General features: G+C 44.9%; 2 protein-coding genes across 3 annotated transcripts in view; one reads left to right on the forward strand and one right to left on the reverse strand.

The window, feature by feature from the left end:
• LOC121446352 (NXPE family member 3-like) overlaps window positions 1–12345 on the forward strand; it is a 34815-nt gene extending 22470 nt beyond the window's left edge. For both annotated transcript variants that reach the window (XM_041648929.1, XM_041648930.1), the window contains 4 exons: window positions 2576–3318; window positions 4310–4392; window positions 8857–9069; window positions 11621–12345. In XM_041648929.1, the coding sequence (XP_041504863.1) occupies window positions 2576–3318; window positions 4310–4392; window positions 8857–9069; window positions 11621–12153 (1572 nt within the window). In that variant the 3' untranslated portion in view covers window positions 12154–12345. The remainder of the gene's footprint in view (window positions 1–2575; window positions 3319–4309; window positions 4393–8856; window positions 9070–11620) is intronic.
• Window positions 12346–21150: 8805 nt separating this feature from the next.
• Mblac1 (metallo-beta-lactamase domain containing 1) lies at window positions 21151–22282 on the reverse strand. The gene has a single exon (XM_041648834.1). It carries the CDS (start codon window positions 22210–22212, stop codon window positions 21430–21432), a length of 783 nt encoding a protein of 260 aa, XP_041504768.1. The 5' UTR covers window positions 22213–22282; the 3' UTR covers window positions 21151–21429.
• Window positions 22283–22825: the final 543 nt, after the last annotated feature.

Consider the following 22825-nt stretch of genomic DNA (forward strand, 5'->3'; position numbering starts at 1 on the left):
CAAAGTGTCCCATTGGGGTATATTAATTTTCATTGAATTCTAGGAAGTCTTTAATTTCTTTTTTATTTCTTCCTTGGTCCGGGGGTGATTCAATTGAACACTGTTCAATTTCCTTGAGTTTGTAGGCTTTCTGCAATTAGTGTTGTTGAATTCTATCTTTAAGCCACAGTGATCTGATAAGATACAGGGGGTTATGCCATTTTTTTGTATCTGTTGAAGTTTGCTTTGTGACCAAGTATGTGGTCAGTTTTAGAGAAGGTTCCATGAGGAGCAGAGAAGATATATTATTTTGTGTTTAGATGGAATGTTCTGTAGATGTCTGTTAAGTCCATTTGAGTCAGGACATCTGTTAGTTCTCTTATTTTTTCTGTTAAGTTTCTGTCTGGCAGACCTGTCCATTTGGGAGAGTGGGGTGTTGAAGTCTCCTACTATTAGTGTGTGTGGTTTGATGTGCAATTTAAGCTTTAGTAATGTTTCTTTTACATATGTAGATGCTCTTGTATTTGGGGCATAGATGTTCAAAATTGAGACTTCATCTTGATGGATTTTTCCTGTGATGAGTATGAAGTGTCCTCCGACATTTCTTTTGATTGACTTTAGTGTAAAGTCTATTTTGTTAGATATTAGAATAGCTACATCCTCTTGTCTCTTAGATTCATTTGATTGGAAAATCTTTTCCCAACCCTTTACTCTGAGATACTGTTTGTCTTTGAGTTTGAGGTCCATTTCTTGTATGCAACAGAGGGATGGGTCCTGTTTTTGTATCTATTCTGTTACCCTGCGTTTTTTTATAGGTGAATTGAGTCCATTGATATTAAGAGATGTTAATGGCCAGTGATTGTTTTCCTGTCATTTTTCAATGGTAGTGTTCATGTGTTTCCCTTCTTTGAGGTTTGTTAGTGTGAGGTGTGAGGTTACTTGTTGCCTGTGTTTTTGTGAGTGTAACTAACTTCGTTGGGTTGGAGTTTTCCTTCTAGTACTTTCTGTAATGCTGGATTTGTAGATAGGTAAAAATTAAATTTGGTTTTGTCATGGGATAACTTGTTTTCTCCATCTATGGTGATTGAAAGCTTTGCTGGATATAATAGTCTGTGCTTACATCCCTGATCTCTTAGTTTCTGCAGCATATTTGACCAGGGCCTTCTAGTTCTCGGTTTCCATTGAGTAGTCAAGTGTAATTCTGATGAATCTGCTTTTATATGTTACTTCTCCTTTTTCCTTTTTTTTGGGGGGGGTTTTTCGAGACAGGGTTTCTCTGTGGTTTTGGAGCCTGTCCTGGAACTAGCTCTTGTAGATCAGGCTGGTCTCGAACTCACAGAGATCCGCCTGCCTCTGCCTCCCAAATGCTGGAATTAAAGGCGTGTACCGGCTCTCCTTTTTCCTTTGCAGCTCTTAATATTCTTTCTTTATTCTGTATGTTTAGTTTCTTGATTAATATATGTCTAGGGGACTTTCTTTCTTGGTCCAGTCTATTTGGTGTTCTGAAAACTTCTTTGTACCTTCATAGGCATATCCTTCCTTAGGTTGGGAAAGTTTTCTTCTATGATTTTGCTGAATACACTTTCTGTGCCTTTAATCTGGAGTTCTTCCCCTTCTTCTATCCCTATTATTCTTAGGTTTGGTCTTTTCATGGTGTCCCAGATTTCCTGGATGTTTTGTCTTAAGGATTTGTTGGATTTAATGTTTTCTTTGACTAATACATCTATTTCCTCTATAGTATCTTCAACATCAGAGATTCTCTCTTCCATCTCTTGATCTCTTGTATTCTGTTGATTATGTTTGCATCTGTAGTTCCCATTCACTTACCCAGATTTTTCATTTCCAGAATTCCCTCCGTTTGTGTTTTTTTTATTGTCTCTATTCAGTTTTCAAGTCTTGATCTGTTTGAAATGTTTGCCTCACCTCTTTGATTGTTCTTTCTTGGGTTTATTTAGAAGACTTAGTGATTTCTTCCAATTTTTGTTTGTCTCTTCATCCATTTCTTTAAGGGAATTTTTCAATCCTCTTTAAGGATCTCTATCATCTTTATAAAATTATATTGAAGGTCATTTTCTTCTGCTTCTTCTGGGTTATGATGTTCAGGTCTTCTTGTTGTAAGACCCCTAGGTTTTGGTGGTGCCATATTCGTCTTTATATTGTTGGATGTGTTCTGAAACAGCCTTCTGCCCATCCTTTCCTCCAGTGGGTGCAGGTGAAGCCTATGCTTCAGGGGATCCTTCTTCCTCCAATTGATAAAGGTAGGGCCTGTGGCTTAGGTGGTTGCTTTTCCTCCGGTTGTAGGCGGATCCGTGCCTCTAGTGGGTGCTGATAGGCTCTGGGGCTCCTGTCCAGGGACAGTCTGGCCCAAGGCTCCAGTGGCCACAGATGTGGTGGAGAATGGTGGTGAGTGTGTGGAGGTTGCTCAGGGTCTCTGGGGCTTGGTGGGTGGGGGTGGGGCAATGGGATGTTCCTCCCAGGGCAAGGGCCTAGAGAGCAGAGCGCTCCAAATGAGAATCCAGATGTTTACCTCTCCAGGGGCAGCCTGTGCCAAGTCTCCGGTGATTCCAGATCCATAGTCCTCTTTCTTTTCCCACAGGTGTTCTATCTCATGATGTCTTGGCCTGAGCCCATGAACCGTTGGATCCCACCACCTCATCGTGCCTCTAAACATGCCTCTGAGCCCAACAACTGGAACTCTCTCCCTCAAGAATTCACCAACCTGACCAGACTTCTGTACTGGCCTCCAACTGGTGGCGACAAGGATGACTTTTTGGCTTCCACCAGCCCCAGAACCTCAACTTACCGCTTGAAGGGTCCTGCTCAGACCAACTATACTCTGGGAAGTAATCTAGAGGCCATTCTTGTGGCTAGGGACCACAAGGGTAGGCCCAAGACTCATGGTGGAGATCTGTTTCGGGCACAGCTGTTGGGGCAGGAGTTGAAAGCAGGAGTCCCAGGGGAGGTGAAGGATCTGGAGAATGGCACATACCTCTTGTCCTTCCCCCTGCTCTGGGCTGGACCGGCCCAGGTGCAAGTGAGGCTGATCCACTCCAGTGAGGTAGTCAGGGTCCTACAGAGGGTCTGGAAAGGAAAACGGGCCACCGTTGACTTTAGGGGGTATTTTCGAGACAGGGATGGCGCTCAAGAGACCGTGATCTGCAACGTGGACCCCCAGTCAACTGGAGCCCAAGGGCCCACCTGCCAGTACAGGGATGTGGTCTCTGGGGAGCTCTGGTTCTGTGCTCAACCCTCTACTCTGCCCTGCGACGCTTTAGTCGGTCACTCCAGTGGAAGTTACCTGAAGGTGACCACACGGCATGATGAAGAATTGATGGCTGGGTAAGACATCTAGATACTGAATGCATCCCAGGCCTACATTCTCTCCCTCTCTTTCTTTCTGTCTCCCTTCCTTCCTTTCTATTTTTTCCTTCCTTCTTTTCTTTTGTTTACATTTGTGTGTTTGTGTGTGTACATACACGAGTGGGCAGTTCATGTATCTGCCATAGAGTGCATGTGGAAGCAGAAGGCAACTTGAGGAAGTCTGTTCTTCCACCATGTGGGGCCATTTATCAAACTCAGTTATCATGCTTGACAACAAGAACCTTTCCCTGCTGAGGCGTCATCAGCAGTGTTTTAGTGATTCCTGCAGCCCAGGTTGAATTTAAATTCCTTTGTTTGAGGGGCTGGAGAGATGGCTCAGAGGTTAAGAGCATTGGCTGTTCTTCTAGAGGTCCTGAGTTCAATTCCCAGCAATGACAACCATCTGTAACGAGATCTAGTGCCCTCTTCCGGCCTGCAAACATATGTGCAGGCAGAACATTGTATACATAATAAATAAATAAATCTTTAAAAAAAATTCCTATGTTTGCTAGAGGATGACCTTGTAAGGGAGGCAGAAAACTCAAGAGCTCAAGGTCACCCTTGGCTGCATAGTGAATACAAGTCCAGCCTGGGACGCCTGGGCATTACACCCTGTGGGGAGGGGGCTGGGCTAAAATTAATTGAGTAATTGAGTGTTTGTGTAACATCAGCAAAAAAGTTATTGTACTTTCTAGACTCTAACACCAGGAAAATTGTAGTTTTCATTTCCTGTGGTGGTCCGTTTACTATAAAAAAGAACTACATAACCCCTTTGTTATCTTGACTATTAGTGACCTGATATTTGTTCTCTTGCGTGTGTGTTCCCCCCTAACTGTTACAGTCGCCCATCAGTGCTCCCTTTAGTGTAGTGCCCTGGGATTAGGCAGAGGAGAGATAACCAGTCGTTCTTTACAAATCAAATTTTCACCTGGTCAACCTCCGTCAAAGTTCATGCTCAGTGTTTCTTCAGGAGTGTGACTGACCAGCCACTCCCTTCAGGCATATCTCCCGTCCTGGTGACACCAGCAGCCATTGGGAACATGAGTGATGTGGGTAAGTGAGGCTGGAATATGGGGGTGGGGACGGGAAGGTCATCAGCTGAGATGGGTTGTGGACTTTTGTTTTGAGTTGGAGTGTATGTGTGTGCGCACACTTGCTGTGCAGAAGTGTATGAGGTCGGGCTTTCATCAGACCGCTTGCCCCAATTGCTCTCTATTTTGTTTTATTTGACTTTAAGTGGTATTGAGTTTCATTTCCTTGTTTTATGTACTCTCGTGTGTATCTGTAGTCCCAAGGTTTGAACTCAGGTCATGAAGCCTGAAAGCAGGTGCCTTTACATGCTGGACCATCTCACTGTAGGCTTTTGTTGTTGTTTCTGTTTCCTTTCTTTTCTGGGTTTTTCAGTATTTTGTTAATCAGTAGTAATCAGAGCATAAATGTGGCGTTCTGCCAGTCCAAAGTATGCAGAACTCAAGTAGGTGGGGGAGCTAATTCTGCTCTTTCAAGCCACATCCAGAAAGCAAGGGAGTCAGGCAGGACCCAAGTACACATATTATTGTTCATAGAGGTTCCAAATGCGATGTTTGCACAGTGACTACCTAGAGGCCTTTACTGACCAGGAACCCATGGTATTCAGAGGGACACAGTCTCTTTCTTGGTTTTCCCTCATAATGGGGAAAAAAAAAAACTGAAGGCATTAGTTTCTCCCTCAAAGAAGTAAGGAACCCCTGGAGCCATCATATGCCCAACCCAAAGGTGAGACTGTGTGGTAAACAAGGAAGATCTGTAGGGTCCTCCCAGCAGCACATAGAGCTCCAATCAGGATGGTCCTTAAGAGTCCACATGAAGCCAGCCATGGTGGTGCACACCTTTAATCCCACCACTCTGGAGGCAGAGGCAGGGGGATCTCTGTGAGTTCGAGGCCAGCCTGATCTACACAGTGAGTTCCAGTACTGGCTTATTAGTTACTGAGAAACCCTGTCTCAAAAAAAAAATCCACATGAACACACACACACACACACACACACACACACACAATCAGAATGAAATCTATGTAAAAATTCTGTTCAACCACTAAAGAACACTGGGCACAGGGTGAAACATATCAGTTGTTTGTGCTCTTGGCTGGAGTATACCAGATACAGAGTCCCTAGAGGAGGCAGGGGGGGTCTAGAGCCTCAGGCACAAGGTCACAAGTGGCCAGCCACGCAGCCTTGGGATGCATGTGTCCAGTCGCTTGAAGTGTCTGAGGCAGAGATCTATCCCACTCCCAGCACCCTCTAAGCCCAAAATGGATGGTCACTGAGGGAAATACTTGAGTTGTTCCCAGGTGTGGGCAACCACTCGTGCCAGGGAAGGAGCTGATTGTCAGCCATCAGCGCCAGGCTGGAAGAATGGTTCCAGGTGTATGTAGGAAGGACCTAGACAGCTGGTCAATGTTCTAGAACAGTAAACAAAGGGTCACATAAAGAAAGGCTCTTTTTATTTTTTCAAACAAAGTCTCTCACCAAGCCTGGGGTTGACTGGTCAGTAGGCTCCTGGGATCTGCTGTCTCCACCTCCCCAGGTGCTTGGGTTCCAGGCATACTACACCCAGTGTTTACATGTGTTCTAAGAGTCAAACTTAGGTCTTCACCCTTGCACATGCCTGTACATCACCCACTGAGCCAGCTCTGCAGCCCTTATGTAATGGATTAGTAAAATTCTGCAGGTCCCCCGTGGCTGCAGTGGGCCATGAGACCATGTCACAGGCCTCTAAAGTGGGCATGCCATGAAACCATGCCACAGGTCTTGGAAGGTGGCTGGTCCTGGGCAGGGAACCACATGGCGGGCAAGAAATAGTCGGATAGGCACATCATGCAAAGTGAGGTTGGATATTTATTTAGTCGGTTATGGAGGAAACAGAGAGGAGAGAAGAGCATAGAGTCAGAGAAAGAGAGAGAGAGAGAGAGAGAGAGAGAGAGAGAGAGAAGCTGCCTCTTCGAGAGGGAGATGAAAAGGAAGGAATTCAAGCTGCAAGCAGGAAGGAAGATCTGCCTGCCTCAACAGATGGGTGGGGGCGTGGCTTGTCTCTTAAAGACACAGGACAGACCATTACACCTTAGATGGGTACTTTAGGACTTTCCTGCCAGGGAAGTGTAGTAGTGTTTAGTACTAGGGCTATAACAGCATACTTTCTGGCTTCAAATGCTATCTCTGTCTGTCACTGAACTTTAAAAAACAAATCTTGATGGACTGGAGATAAACTTAATGGGAGAGTATTTGCCTAACTTGGACAGGGTACAGAATGTCATTCCTACTGTTTTGGCCCATCATCCTTGTTTTGATCACCATAGTCACTTAACATTCTAGGATCTCAGTGTCACCATCTATAAATGGATACAGACAGTTGTGAAATATTTAACTATGTAAAGACGTGTTACATTTGTTTATGCTGTGGAATATTGCTTTAATTGTGCAAAGGTGTGTTACATTTGTTTCTGCTGCCTTTGTTAACGATATAAAGATGTGTTACATTTGTTTATGCTGTGGAATATTGCTTTAATTGTGTAAAGGTGTGTTGCACTTGTTTCTGCTGCCTTTGTTAACGATATAAAGATGTGTTACATTTGCTTATGCTGCATTTGTCTAATTATGAAAGTGTTGGAGACCAGCCTCAACAAAAATACCTCTTGCCAGGGTAGAGGTGTGGGGATTTAGAAAATATTGTAAAGAATATGAAGACACCAATGAAAATAATGAAACAGAGAAACATAGAATAATATCAGAAGGGAGTTCCAGTGAGTACTGGAATTCACCCGCATTTAATTTCCCGTTGCTTAAAATACCCCTGACCCCAAAGGTAGGAATAAGACAAAAAAACTGTATTAACATCATACAGGGAAATGAACAGACCAGTTGAAGGTAGCCGGCTACATCTATAGTTAAACATTTTGTTGCTAGAACAAAACAAGTCACCCTCACACCCTAGACCAAAACATTCTGTAGGCAAAACACTCCCTGGATGGAATCCAAAGTTATCTCCTTAAGGGAACTGGAACATAGTTGGATCCATAGACTTTTCTTTAAGGTAGAAAGATATTTACTTCTCTATTCTTGAAATACAAGACTGGCTATTAGCTACACCTGTTGGCAATAACCTTGAGAAAGCAGAACTCTCTGATTTAAATCTAGAGAACCTTTGAGGTAGAAACACAATAACCTTGAAGGCCTAGAGGTAAGTTCCAACTCTCTAACTTTGGTCAGCGTGGAAATAGGCTCCCATTTCCGTGCCCCCACAGAAAAGATGTGTGGCTGTTTCACCTTGCCTGCCTAAGGTGCCTTATTGGTCTATAAATAAAAGCTAACCAGCCAATACCTAGGCAGAGAAAAAATGGAGAACAGAGAGAATAAGTAAGAGGAGAACTCTAGGCTCCAGAGAACAAGAAAGGAAAGAGATGTGAACAAGGGAGAGAGGGACATGCCCATGGCCAGAAGTCAGGCAGCCACCAGCCAGTCATAGAGATGGCAGGAAAGTAATATATACACAAAGAAAGAAAGAGAGAGAGGGGGAGGGAGGGAGGGAGGGGAAGGGAAAGGAAAGAAAAGAAAAGGAAAGGGATAGAAAGAAAGAGTGAAAGAGGGAGGAAGGAAGGAAGAAAGGTAGGTAGGTAAAAAAAAACCTCTGGGTGGTGGTGGTGCACTCCTTTTATCCCAGCACTCAGAAAGCAGAAGCAGGCAGATCTCTGTGAGGTCAAGTCCAGCCTGGTCTACAGAGCAAGTTGCAGGACAGGTTATAAAACAACTACAGAAAAAAACTGACAAGAAAAAAAGAAAGAAAGAAAGAAAGAAAGGGCAAAAATATAGAAAGGTTAAAAAGCCCTGAGGCAAAACATATGAAGAGAAACATGTTAAGTTATAAGAGCTAATGGGAGAAAAATAAGGTAAGTCCTAGCATTCCTAACTAATAGTTAGTTTCTGTGTTATGATTTGGGAGTTGATTGATGGCCCAAAAGAAAAAGCCTGCTACATGCTACAGAGAGTGCCACATTGCGATTGTGAACAAGCAACCTGTAGTCCCAGCACTCTAGGGGTGAAGGCAGGAGGATTAGAAAGTCAAGACCATTCTCAGCTTCATGGGAAGTTTATGGCTACCATGAGCTACATAAGACTATTTCAAACACTCATGTGCACACACACACACACTTCACAGGTTCTGTAAGAGGGCATTGATATGCTACATATATGGTATATAGAAGAATGCCTGACTGGAGCATAGAAATGGCTCACTGTGCAAAGGGGCTTGTAGATAAGGCTGATGACCTGAGTTCAAACCTTGGGATATACAGGTGAAGGTAAATAACTGACTCCCAAATGCTGTCCTTTAAGTACCACATGTGTGATTTGGCATGCACACATCCACACACAAATAAACAAGTGTAAATAAAGATTCATTTACAAAAACACTAAGAATATTGACATTTTATAAGATGCCCATATTTTGCTAAGTTACTCTGCTCTGCTTTTCTCCCTCCTATAGCCTTGCCTTCTCGGCCCCCATGCCGCCCTGGCCACCTGTCTCCAAAACCCTCTGGCTTCTACTACCAAGACAGATGGCACTCAACGTTCTGTTCTAGCCGCTCTTTCCCCACTGTGGACAGCATCCTGAACTGCCTGGCTGGCCGCATTGTCTACATGATGGGGGATTCCACCCTTCGGCAGTGGTGGGAGTATCTACGAGACACCGTGCCCTGTGAGTGACCATGGGGTCAGAGGAGGGCCTGTGAGGACTCATGATGGGAAAGTCAGGCAACACTGACATTGAAGGAGACTCCCATGCCTCAATGGAGGCATTTTCTCAATTACAAATTCTCTTAGGTTGTACTAAGTTGATGAAAAGCAAATTAGGACACCTGAGAACCCATCCCCACTGTCCAGCACTAGGATTCCAAGCATATATGACCATACCTAGCTTTTTATTTTTTTAAATATTTATTTATTTTGTATACAATATTCTGTTTGTGTGTGTGCCTTCAGGCCAGAAGAGGGCACCAGACCTCATTGCAGATGGTTGTGAGCCACCATGTGGTTGCTGGGAATTGAACTCAGGACCTTTGGAAGAGCTGGCAAATGCTCTTAACCACTGAGCCATCTCTCCAGCCCCCCACACCTAGCTTTTTAATATAGGCTCTGGGGGCTCCAACTCAGGTCCTCATGTTTGCACTGCAAGCAGATTACCAAATGTGTCCACAACTTAAGTAACTTAGAATTAGCCACCTTAGTGAGCTACAGGACAGCCATGGACACACCGTGAATGTAATGGTTTAAGTAAAATGCTGCAGGTTCCCAAGTGGCGGCAATGGCAGTGAGCCATGAGACCATGACAAAGGTCCCCGAGTGGCAGCAGGCAGTGGACAGTGGGTCCTGAGACCATGGTAGGCCACGAAGGCAGCCAGGTCCCAGGCAGTAAGCCGCTTGGCAAGTGAGAGACTGAGCCAGATAGTCACACCATGCAGAGTGAAGTTGGATATTTATTTAGTGGGTTATGGAAGAAAAAGGGAGAAGGAGGAAGAGCAGAGAGTGAGAGGCAAAGAGAGAGATAAACAGAGAAGGGGAAGGAGAGAAGGGAGAGTCAGAAGCTGCCTCTTCGAGAGAGAGACAAAAAGGAAGGGGCTATGGCTGGAAGCTGAAGATCAGCGTGCCTTGGTGGATGGGGGAGAGAATGGGTATGGCTTGTCTCTTAAAGGGACAGGACAGAACAATACAGTGAGATCCTTCTAAAAAATAAAAAGAAAGAAAGAAAAGAAGAGGAAAAAACTGGGTTTAGTAGTACACTCAGGTAGAAGCAGAAGGATAAGGAGTTCAGGGTCTTCCTTGACTTTCTAGAGAGGCTGAGGCCAGCCTGGGCTACATGAGCCCTTGACTTAAAACAAAAACAAGCAATGAGAACAAAAACATCTGGAGGTCATTATCAAGATATTAGTTGATTGGGATGCAGGGGAAATTCAGGAAGTTGAGAGCAAATTGGGTAGAGACAGTAGGCTTCTTTTATCCATGCTGCATTTTAAGGCAACAGAGAAACATTAGATAATGTTCCTCTTGAAGTATGGAATGAGACGCAGGAGTCAGTAACTCTTCAACAAAAACCCAAGAGAAGGAAGTGGCTGGATTCCTTGCAGGTAAAGATGGTAAAGAAAAATGGGCGGAGGCCAGAAAAACGTCTCAGCAGGTTAAGGCATTTGCTATGCAAGCCTGGTGATCTGAATTCAAATCCTAGAACCTTTGTGGTGCAAGGAGAGCTGACTCTCAAAAGTTGACTCCATGTGCATGTGCACTCCATGGTACACTCTGTGCACGCTCACACACTTATGTCATAAACACATATCTTCACACAACAACACAACGGAAGCAGGGAGAAGAGGTGAGAGGAGGAGAAAAGGGCAGGGAAAGGAAAGGATGGGAGGGAAGGAGAGGTGGAAAAACAGGTGGCAACATGGGCCTTGGTAGGGCCTGACTGTAATCTCAGCAGGTGGGGACAGGTCCATCAAGAGTCCAAGGTCACCATCAATCAGCCTGGGCTATGAGATAGCCCCTTCTCCAACAACAAGGGAACGAAGATGAAAGAAAAAAGAAGAAAAGTGTGTAACAGAGCCAAAATTTTATAGAATTAAGGGCTTGAACACAGCTCAGGGATGAGTGCTTGCAGAGGACTTGTGTTTCTACATATGTGTAATATGTATATTAAACATGTTTTTGAGACATATGTACATGTGATATATTATCCACATATATACACACACATATATGCACACACATATATATACACACACATATATATACACACACATATATATACACACACACATATATACACACACACATATATATATATACACACACACACATACTGTAGTGTTGCACACCTTTAATGTTCCCAATCTGGAAACAGATACAAGCAGACTTGTGACCTCAAGGTCAATCTGGTCTGCATAGAGAGTTTTGGGCCAGCCAGGGCTACACAGTGAGGCCTTGTTCCCCACCCCCAAAAGTAGGAATGTATATTTATACAGGAAGATAATTGACAATTCTGCTATTAAATTTTCATAACATTTGTTTATTTGGCGTCTATATGAACAATCACTTGCTACCATGTGTGTGAGGGGATCCTAGGTCAATGTACAAGAGCTGTTTCTCTCCTCCCACCCTATGAATCTTAGGGGTTCAAACTCAAGGCACCAGGGCTGTCATCTGAGACATCTTCCTGATTCCCTATGTTAATATTTTCTTTCTCCTCCTCCCGACAGCTCTGAAGCCAGTTGATCTACATGTCCAATACCAGGCAGGTCCCCTGATGGCTGTGGACACAACTCGGGGGACAGTGTTGCACTGGAGGGCCCACAGCTGGCCCCTGCGCTCTCGTCGCACTCCAGTGGCCTCCTTGCACTCTGTGGCCAGAGTTCTGCATGGCCTGGCCGGGGGTCCCTACACAGTGGTGGTGCTCGGTATGGGAGCCCACTTCACCACCTTCCCTCCATCCATCTTTGCTCAAAGACTAGCAGGGATTCGGGAAGCTGTGAAAGCCCTGCTGGACAGGGAACCCAGTACTCTGGTGGTTATCAAACTGGCCAATACTGGCTACAAATCCGTGTATGGCAGTGACTGGCTCACAATCCAGGTGAACAGGTTCCTCCGCGCTGCCTTTGATGGTCTCCAAGTGGCCTTTGTGGATGCATGGGAAATGACCTCCAGCTTGGCTGTACCGGACAACATCCACCCAAAGAAGCTTATTGTCCGCAATGAAGTAGAATTATTCCTGTCCTTCATCTGTCCCACCTGAGTGCTCCTGAGGGACCTGAGAATGAATGGAGGCAGAGCCTGAGTGGGGGCCATCAAAATGGTGGACAGCAAATGAAGGGTAGCTGAGGCTACCCCTAATCACCCGCTATAACACTCGGGTCTCCATATTTTATACATCTTTCTATGGACCACACGGATAAGTCTAATTTTATATAAATGAGATGATATTTTACATAGTGTCTTCTTTTTTAACATGAAAGGTTGTGTTTGGTGTATGCACACATGTGCGTATAGGTGCCCTCTCCCGTGTGTACACAGAGGCCAGAGGAGATCTTAGGGTGTCCTGTTGTATCACTGTCTACCTAATTCCCTCGAGAGAGTGTCTCTCACTGGACCTGGAGCTAGGCTGGCAGGCAGAAGCCTCATGGATCCTTTTGTGTCTGTCACCCACAGCCCTGGGCTTACAGCACAAAGTTCATATCAGTTTTTTTTTATGTGGTGTTGGGTTTTCACACTCAGGCCCTCATGTTTGCATCCTTACCCACTCATTTTATTTTTTTTTAAAGATTTTATTTATTTATTATGTATACAACATTCTGCCTGCATGAAGAGGGCGCCAGATCTCATTACAGATGGTTGTGAGCCACCATGTGGTTGCTGGGAATTGAACTCAGGACCTCCGGAAGGTCAGCCGGTGCTCTTAACCACTGAGCCATTTCTCCAGCCCCCCATTTTATTTTTTTAAGGCAAGTCTTAGGGTTATAGAGATGGCTCAGTTGTTTTTTTTATATATTTATTTATTATGTATACAGTGTTCTGTCTGTGTGTATGTCTGCAGGCCAGAAGAAGACACCAGACCTCATTGCAGATGGTTGTGAGCCACCATGTGGTTGCCGGGAATTGAACTCAGGACCTTTGGAAGAGCAGGCAATGCTCTTAACCACTGAGCCATCTCTCCAGCCCAGATGGCTCAGTTGTTAAGAGCATTGGCTGGAGGCTGGAGAGATGGCTTGGCAGTTAAGAGCACTGACTGATCTTCCAGAGGACCCAGAAGACCGGGGTTCAACTTCCAGCATGTTGCAGCTCATAAGTGTCTGTAAATCCAGTTCCTAGGAGATCTGGCACCTTCACACCAACGCACATAAAATAAAGTTAAATAAATCTTTAAAAGAATTCTAAAAAAAAAAAAAACAAAAAAAAAAAAACACCACTGGCTGCTTCTTCCAGAGGACCTGAGCTCAATTCTCAGCACCCACGTGGCAGCTCATAACTTTTTGTAACTCCGGTTCCCAGGGATCTGACACTCTTCCCCCCGCCCAGTCATAGTTTCTCTGTGTAGCCCTGGCTGTCTTGGAATTCACTTTGTAGACCAGACTGGTCTCAAACTAGAGATCTACCTGCCTCTGCCTCCTGAGTGCTAGGACTAAAGGTGTGTGCCCCCACTGCATGGCAGCATATACCAACACTCCTACACAGACATACAAGTGGGAAAAATATCAGTGCACATGAAATAAAAATAAATATAGCAATGCACATGAAATAAAAATAAATCATTAAAAAAGGCAAGTCTTCATGCCTTCCTCCAGTCCCTGAGTACTGGGATCATGGTCATGCAACCACCCTATCTCCTACCAGTTCTCTGGAAAGAACTCAAGACCAAATTAGAAAGAAGAAAAATAAAACAAAACATCTCATCTAAACTTTACTTATGATTTAAGTTAAATCACCAGGCCACAGTGGCTCACACCTTTAATTCCAGTACTCAGGAGGCAGGCAGACCTCTGTGATACCCTCTCCAAGTCAGGATTTCCAAACACAGTCCTGTCAGTGGTTAGAGTGTCGATGTCTAAAGTTAGGAAGACAAGCAAAGCCACACAAAAGATAAAATGAGAACATTTCCTGGACTCTAGTGAGGCTCCGCTGTGGACACTTGTGTGTGTCAGAAAGAAGAATGGCCCATTTCCAAAGGAGACATGCGACAGCCTAGGTCCGGACAACAATAATAACAGAACCCCGAGGAGCCTGCTAGCATGTGCTAATCTAACTAGCCCTCAACAAACTCCAAGTTTAGAGGAAAAGAGTAACCGATTGGCCAGGAGCGATGACTTGGTGGTTCACAGCTCTAGCTGCTCCATTAGTGCGGGTCCACTAGTGTGTCAGCTTCTTCCCTTTTGCTGTGATGAAAGCATCTCAGGGAAAAAGAGTCCAAGTAGGAGAGGGAGAATCTAAATGGTGGAGCAAGCTGCAGGCATGGAAGCAGGAGCAGGAAGCGGAGAAATTACATTAGGAAGTAGAGATATAATTGAAAACGTGTTGAAGCTATAAACCCTCCAAGCCCTCCCTTCATAATGTACTTCCTCCAGCAAGGCAGTACCTCCTAAAGCAGTGGTTGTCAACTTGTGGGTCATGACCCCTTTGGGGGTTTGAATGACCCTTTCACAGGGGTCACATAAAACCATCGGAAATATTAGATAGTTACATTAGAATTCCTAACAGTAACAAAATTACAACTACGAAATAGCCACGAAAATAACTTTATGGTTGAGGTCACCACCACATGAGGAACTGTACTGAAGGGTCACAGCATCAGGAAGGTTGAAAACCACTGTTCTAAAGGGTCTATAACATTCCCCCAAAACAGTGCCATCCACTGGGGATCAAGTGTTCAAATACCAGAGTAGTAGCAAATTTGCCCCTACCCCTTTACAGATCCAGTCATGTTTACTGCCAAGTGTCCACCTTGTCTACAGATGAGCTGACCCCTTAACTTTGAGACAGCAAAGGAAATATCCTAAAAGTGGAAATGCCACATCCTTCAGAACAAAGAGAGAGTAATTGGCAGAATAAAAACATTGTGTCCTTGAACATAGCTGAGAGATAAATCATTCCCACACACCTTTCAAGATTAAACGACATATACTTTTTACTGTGTGTATAAAAAGAAAAGCTGAAAATTCAGTCATAAAGAGAAAGTCCAAAACAACTTTTGTAGGAGACTTACTGCTCCCTACCTACCTGTGGGAGACTTACTGTTCCCTGGATCAGTTTCGCCCACCCTGTTGCGCTTGGCTTCTCCTGCTGTTCTGATCTGTCAGACACTAACTCTGCAAGGAGTTATTGCTCCATTGTTCCTGTGTTCTGAACATTCTGACTTTTCTGCATGTTGCAGTTAGGGACTTTCTGCCTGACCATCAGACCATGGTTAGGTTGCCTAGTAAGTTGCCTAGTTACCCATACACACATGAAGAACTTTCTCATTTTCCTTACCCTATATTTACCTTGCTTATTCCCTTAAATAAACAGAACTTAATCAGAATTCTGTCTTGTCTCCATCTCTTGTGTCTCTTGTCCCTTTCCATTCTCACTACCCCTCTACGGTCTCCATTGACTTAACCACGGGTAGGGGCAGACTTTTATTTAAGACTGATGTTGACATCCCACCAGGTCCCACAGTCGTTTATAAGTCTACATTAATCATAAACTGGTTGTCCTAGTAGCTCAGGCTTCTTATTAATTAATTCTACATTTTGCATTAACCCATTCATTATTCTTGTCTGTGTTAGCCATGTCATGTGGCTTGGTAACTTTTTTGGCGAGGCAGTCACATCTTGAATCCTCTGCATCTTGGTGACAACTGCAGAATGAACCTCTCCTCTCTCCAGAATTTTCCTGTTCTCAATGCCTTGCCTATACTTCCTGCCTGGCTACTGGCCAATCAGTGTTTTATTAAAATACAATTGACAGGGTACAAACCATTGTCCCACAGCACTTCCCCCTTTAAAAAAAAAGAACTCTGAATCAAATCTCCTTTGGTTAGCTTTTCTCCTGACCATTATCCATAACAACTTGTAACCAACATTCTAAACAAAGGCAAGCATCCATAAACCATTTTTTGGGAATGTGAGCATAGTTTTCTAAGCAACTTCCTGCTGATTGGGGGTGCTAATAATCTTATGTGGACCTAAAGAAAATTTTGAATTATGGTTAAGTCCTGAATGGAATATTATGTAAGGCTTGATCATCTCAGCCAACAGTCTTGAAACTGTTCTGGATGCAGAACTCAGAGGAAACTCCAACAGAGACCCTCTGAAATGTTAGATCATCTGGACCACCTGCTCCTATTGGAGATTCTTTTAGGGGGTCTTCCTTCGTCAAACCTGATTTTTCTTAGCCCAGAATAAATCCACAGCTTCTCATTTCCTGTGGAAACAAAAGCTAAACCTCTTCTCCAAAGTAACAGATCTCTGTGAGTTCAAGGACAACCTGATCTACAGAGTGAGCTCCAGGACAGCCAAAGATACATGGAGAAATCCTGTCTCAAAAAGTCAAAAATTAAAAATAAAAATAAAAGAAATGGAGTTTAAAATAAAGACACATAAAGATGAAAAATATACAGAGAGTCTGGATACTGTATGTTATTGTGTTGTCTTTGAATTGTTTGATGGCTGAGGAAGGAGCAAAAGCTGCTAAAAGATATTTGATTATAAATGCTTCTGGATTAATCCAACATAAATATTTTGAAAATGCCTTGACTTCAAAATTTAAGTCAAAAAGTATGTTACAGAGACAGGCATGCCATGCAGAGTGAGGTTGGATATTTATTTAGTGGGTTATAGAGGGAAAGGGGAGAAGTAGAGAATGGGGAAAAGCAGAGAGAGAAAGAAAAACAGAGAGAGGGAGAGAGGGGGGGAAGGGGAGAAGTGGGGAGAGATAGAAAGGAAGGGAGGAAGGGACTCAGGCTGGAAGCAGAAGGAAAATCTGCTTGCCTTGGCCCACCAGGGAGGGAGAGGGTGGGGCTTGTCTCTTAAAGGGAAAGGACAAACCATTACACTCAGAGCCACAATAAAACTGGAATAAGGGCAGGTACCAATAACTTCTCTCACTCCAGGACTGTGGTTCTCAACCTTCCTAATGCTGAGACTCTTTAATACAGTTCCTCATGTTGTGGAGACCCCCCCCAGCCATAGAATTACCTTTTTTAAAGGATTTATTTATTTATTATAGATACAGTATTCTCAGTATTCTGTCTGCATGTATACCTGCAGGCCAGAAGAGGGCACTAGATATCACTACAGATAGCTGTGAGCCATCATGTGGTTGCTGGGAATTGAACTCAGGACCTTTGGAAGAACAAGCAGTGCTCTTAACCACTGAGCCATCTCTCCAGCCCCACAGAATCACTTTTGATGCAACTGTACAACTCTAATTTTCCTAGTGTTATGAATCGTAATGGAAATATGTGTTTACTGATAGCCTAGGGCATTCCCTGTGAAAGAGTTATTTGACCCCCACCCCCCCCCCCAAGAAAAGAGGTCGAGACCCAGAGGTTGAGAAACACTGCTCTAACACTTCCTACTAATCTATCCAATCCTGTTCTTGCTCTGCACTAAGACCTCCTCCACTCAGATCAAGTGGTTATTTGTGTTTTACTTATTTGTTTGAGATCTAGTCCAGGCTGGCCTCAAACTCACTATGCAGCTTGAGGATGGCCTTGAATTCTTGATCCCCCTGCCCCTACTTCCTGAGTGTTGGGATTAGAGAAGTGAGCCAAAGAGCTCTGGAAGAATGATTATTTGAAAACAAGTTGTTCTATTTCTAAACCAGTGGCTTCCACGTTACAATGATTCCCAGGTGTAGTGAGTCCACAAGTATTATACACTAAATGTACAGCCGACAGGTCAGTTGGTGTAGAAGGGAGCTGCAGGCTGTGTTCCTGCCACCCAGCTCCCGGCCGCCTGGCTAGCTTATGCCCTGAAATAACAACACACAAACTGTATTCTTTTAAACACTGCTTGGCCCATTAGCTCTAGCCCTTACTGGCTAATTCTCATATCCCGATCAACCCATCTCTAATAAACTGTGTAGCACCAGTCTTACCGGGAAAGATTCAACATGTCTGACCTGGCAGCTTGCTTCATCGCATCTGCCCTGGAGAGCAGAAGCATGGCGTCTTACCTCACTTCCTCTTCCTCCCAGCATTCTGTTCTGTTTACTCCACCCACCTATGTTCTAACCTATGAGGCCAAGCAGTTTCTTTATTAATTAACCAATGACCTTCCCACATCAGGTTGAACTATCCACGGGAAGTGTACACACACATACACATCCACTTAGACTAAGCCATTTTTCTAGCTTTTTTTAAAATATTCATTTATTTATTTATTTTATATAATATTCTGTCTGTGTGTATGTCTGCAGGCCAGAAGAGGGCACCAGACCTCATTACAGATGGTTGTGAGCCACCTTGTGGTTGCTGGGAATTGAACTCAGAACCTTTGGAAGAGCAGGCAATGCTCTTAACCACTGAGCTATCTCTTCAGCCCCAGACTAAGCCATTTTTGCAGAGCTACGTGAACACCTGTCCTTTGGATAAGTCACTGTCAATTCTGTAGAAATCTTGTGAAATCATGGCATTTTCCCCTTCTATAGTATCCCAGCAGTGTAAAACTGACTTTTCCTGTAGGGTAACTGGATACCTGCCCTCACAACATGAAGCCATGGTGTGAAAAGGATTTGCTCAGTCAAGCCTTTGTTTTTATAGCCAAAATCTACATAAAAATAGTCCTCCACACTATATTTACTGACAGTAGTCACTGATAAGAAAGGAGCCTCATATTACAGGAGGTTATATCTGTTCTAACAGCAGACTCAGGAAGGTGTAATCTACTGGCCCTTGCTCTAAGTTATTAATATTCTGAATTTACCCTTCACCTTAATTTCAACTAACATAAGTTCATAGCCCAGGAAATTAACTGTTTATACAGGGAAAAGGCTGAGTCACTAAAACTAGCTTCAGAGAGAAAAATTCTCACCTGGGCACCCTGCTGGAGTCAAAAACTGGGTCCCCAGTAGAGATTTCTTTTTTCCTTTTAACTCAACCAGCTAGACTCTCATACAAATCATGCCCAGCTGCCAGGGAACTTCACAGCCATGCCCCTTCTGAAACATAAGGTGTCTCCTTGCCAGATGAAAATGCATGCTTGATATTACTTCGACTATGCCCAAAGGGAAAAAAGAAAAGAAAAAGAAAATGCATGCTTGGTACTCCTGTTACCACCTATGGAACTACTAACTTGTCTGTACACCTATATAAACTGAAAGTTTTGTAGAGATTACCCCTTCTGCCTTCTGTTTTTTCTTCTCCCTTCTTTCATCTTTCCCCAAGGAATAAAGAAACATGCAGGAAAAAATATGCCTAAGTCAGTCAGTTTTGTCCTACCCCTCGGATCCAGTTCGTAAGCCAGTTTTCCTTTGCCCTAGAAGTCCTGTTCTGAACCCTGAGGGAGTGCTGAGGCTGGTATTCAATGGCTTCTGATACCCAGGCTTACCGATGTGAACCCTCATTCCTTAACACGTCCCTATCCCTTTGCAGGCCAGCCCCATGAGTCTTCCTTTTTATTTTTGTGACTAGGTCTCATGTAGCCCAAGCTGGCTTCCAACTTGCTCTGTAACTGAGGATAACCTTAAACTTTTAATCCCCCTGCCTCCACTCCCTAAGTACTGGGGTTATAGGTATATGTCATACACTCAGTTTTATGCCATGTTGGAAATCGAACCAGGTACTTCGTGCATGCTGGGCAAGCATTGTATTAAGTTACTTCCCAAGGCCTCATAGGTCTTCTTGCTGCTCAAATCAGTCAAACTGTTGTGGCTCAGAGAATTACATCTACTGTACTGCTGCCGCAGACACCTTTCTCTCAGATCCTCAGGGAGGCAGCTTTGTCCCCATTCAGTTCTTTAGTCAAACTCCATCTCACAAGTTGGATATGGTTGCTGCCTCACCCCTGAAATCAAAGCAACCAGGAAGATGAGACAAGAGGATTGACAATTTTGAGGCCATTTGGGGTTACACAGTAAATTCTAGGTGAGCCTGGGCTACAGAGCAAGGTAGTCTCAAAAACAAAATGTTTGGTAGTACTCACCTGTGCTTCCTGCAAGTGCTCATCTGAGCTTCCTGGAGTGCTCACCTGCACTTCCTGTGAGTGTACTCATTTGCACGTCGGAGGTGGAGGTAGAGGCAAGAGGACGCCTTCCTCAACTATACCAAGTTCAAGGCCAGCCTGAGTTACAAAAGACCCTAAACAAAAACAAAACCCAGGGGCCACAGAAATGGCTCAGCTGGTAAAGATGCTTACTGCTAAGCCTGATGGCCTAAGTTTGACCCTCAGAACCTTTGTGGTTGAAGGAGAGATCCATCTCCTGCAACTTGTCCTGACATCCATGTATAAGCTATATATAGCTCAAATTTTTGCACATACACCCTCTAAAATAAACAAATGAATGTAAAAATAAACAAAGAAGCAACATCGTTCAGAGGCTTTTCAACATCAAGCAGCCTCCCCCAGCCCTGCTCTCTAGCCTGTCCTCAACCCGTAATTATTTGGTTGCTACTATTGTGTTTACTCATCTGTCTTCTGAATGGAACATCTGACTTCTGTGTGAGGCAGCGATCCGCCACATGCTCACTGTAGTGGTATCACATGACCTACATCAGTGCTTGAGACATCACAGGTGTTAAATAATTGCCCACCGGGTGAATTCAATGAATAAGTGAATGAACATCATGTGAAGGCCTGTAATTCTGTAATCCCAGTACTTGGGAGGTGGAGGTAAGAGAATCAGGAATCAGACTAGAGTACAGGAGACTCTTGAGAGAGTGTGTGTGTGTCAGGTGACTAAGGGGTCATCTCATCTCTGTATCTGGCACTTTCTCACCAGCAAGCATCCTCTGGGAGAGACAAGCCATTGGCCACAATGTTCCTCTCTTGCAGGTTCTGGTTATAGTCCCCCAACGATCATTGTTATCAATATTTTGCATTTACATCAGGGCAGTGTGTCGTCTAGTTTTGGGGTTTTGTTTTTGTTTTTTGGAAGATCTTACAAGAATATTCATCAGGATGGCTCAGTGGGTAAAGGTGCCTGCCGCCAAGTCTGATGATCTGAACTTAATCCTGAGGACCCACAGGGTGGAGAGAACCAACTCCTCCAAGCTGCTTTCAGTCCTTCACGGCCACACACACACACACACACACACACATCAATATTTTAATTTAAAAAAAATATTTTCTCTGAAAAAAAAAAGAAAAAAATTTTCCTGTGTTTTACAGAGGCTCACAGAGGATGCAGGGCTGACCCAGTCCTTCGTCCTACTTAGTTTGCAGACAGTGCTAATGGTGGCTGATGTCAGTCATTCCGTCTTGTTTGGAAGCTGCCTCCTGCAAAGGCTGAACATGACAAGTCTTGCTTGCTCTGCCTGTGTCCTTTCGGTTTTCTGGACTCCAGTTCCGCTGGAAGGACTTTCCTAATGGGAGTCCAGTTAAGTAGCTTCCTTGTCTTCACATACCAAATCCTCCGTTCTCTTCACCGCTTCCCTGACCACCCGAAAGGGGGGTCCGTGACCAGGCACCACCACATCAGCCACACCCAGGATCCTCTCCCGGCTCCGCTGCTGAGCTACTGGGTCTTCGCTCAGGGCCTGCCAAGAGTCCTCGTCCCCAAGGCGCTCGAACACATCGCCAGCCACCACCACGGTGCCCAGGCTGGTGCCCTCCACTACGACGCTCACATCGCGCTGTCCTCCGTGGCCCGCCGTGGCCCACACCTGCAATCCGGAGCCTAGTATCAAGGGCTGCGTTTCACACAGTCCATGAGGCAGATAGAGGCCCCCGGGAAGGCAGAAGTCATGGGACACTAACAGAGCCGCCTGGAGAAACAGCCCTAGGTTCCCGATGTGATCTGAGTGCCCGTGGGTCCCCACCACCAGAGTCACGTCTCCGGGGGCCACGCCCTGCCTAGCGAGGGCTTCCAGCAGCGCCTCCCGAGCCCAGGGGCCTCCGGTGTCGACGAGAATGGGGCCACGCACCGCCTCCTCCAGGGCAGTCTTCGTGCTGCCGTCTGCGGACGGGGCCATTGGGCGGCTGGAACCCGAAGCCCAGGCCCGGGGCAGGACGAGGGTCACAGTGCCATCAGCACGGACCGCGTTGCCCGTCCCCTGCGGCTCCGCATAGCCGCGCTGCAGAACCATCACCGAGTAGGAGTCGCTGGTCGCCAGCAGAGAGGTCTCACCGTGCAGAGGCTCAGTCCGCACTGGACCGCTCATGGCAGACACGGACGACTGCCCAGTACACTCCAATTCTTACGGCAAGCCCTGCCACGCTTTCCTTCTCAACTCGTTGCCACCCCCAGTACTTAAAGTGGTATCGTCCTCCACCCCTCGCCTAAAATGGTGTCGCCCAACCCGCCTTTCCACGCGACCTCGCCTTCCTAGACTTCTTGGCCAAGGTCCCAAAGGCTGGTAGTCCGTAGCTCTTCACCCATCAACATTTTAAGGTACCTTTTTCTCCTTCGCCTCTAGCTCTAGCCGTTGACTAATTTGGAACAAACTATCGCTGTTCTTAAGTCTTTTTTACTCTGGGAAAATTCAAAAGTCGGGAAAACGGGAGGAATTTTGCTCTTCACAGGCTCCCGTACAAATTTTGGCAGCTGAAGCGCTAGCCACGTTGCTTAACTCTAATCTCTGTACAGTTTACACCATGTGTTGCACGAACTTCGTTTTTTTGTTGTTGGTTTTTTTTTTTAAAAAAAGATTTATTTATTTATTATGTATACAACATTCCTTCCATGTATGTTTGTATGCCAGAAGAGGGCACCAGATCTCATTATAGATGACTGTGAGCCACCATGTGGTAGCTGGGAATTGAACTCAGGACCTC

The sequence above is a fragment of the Microtus oregoni genome, unplaced genomic scaffold (assembly GCF_018167655.1).
Source record: "Microtus oregoni isolate MIOR12 unplaced genomic scaffold, Mior012 000003F_ref0000135, whole genome shotgun sequence".
NCBI classification, from domain to species: Eukaryota; Metazoa; Chordata; class Mammalia; order Rodentia; family Cricetidae; genus Microtus; species Microtus oregoni.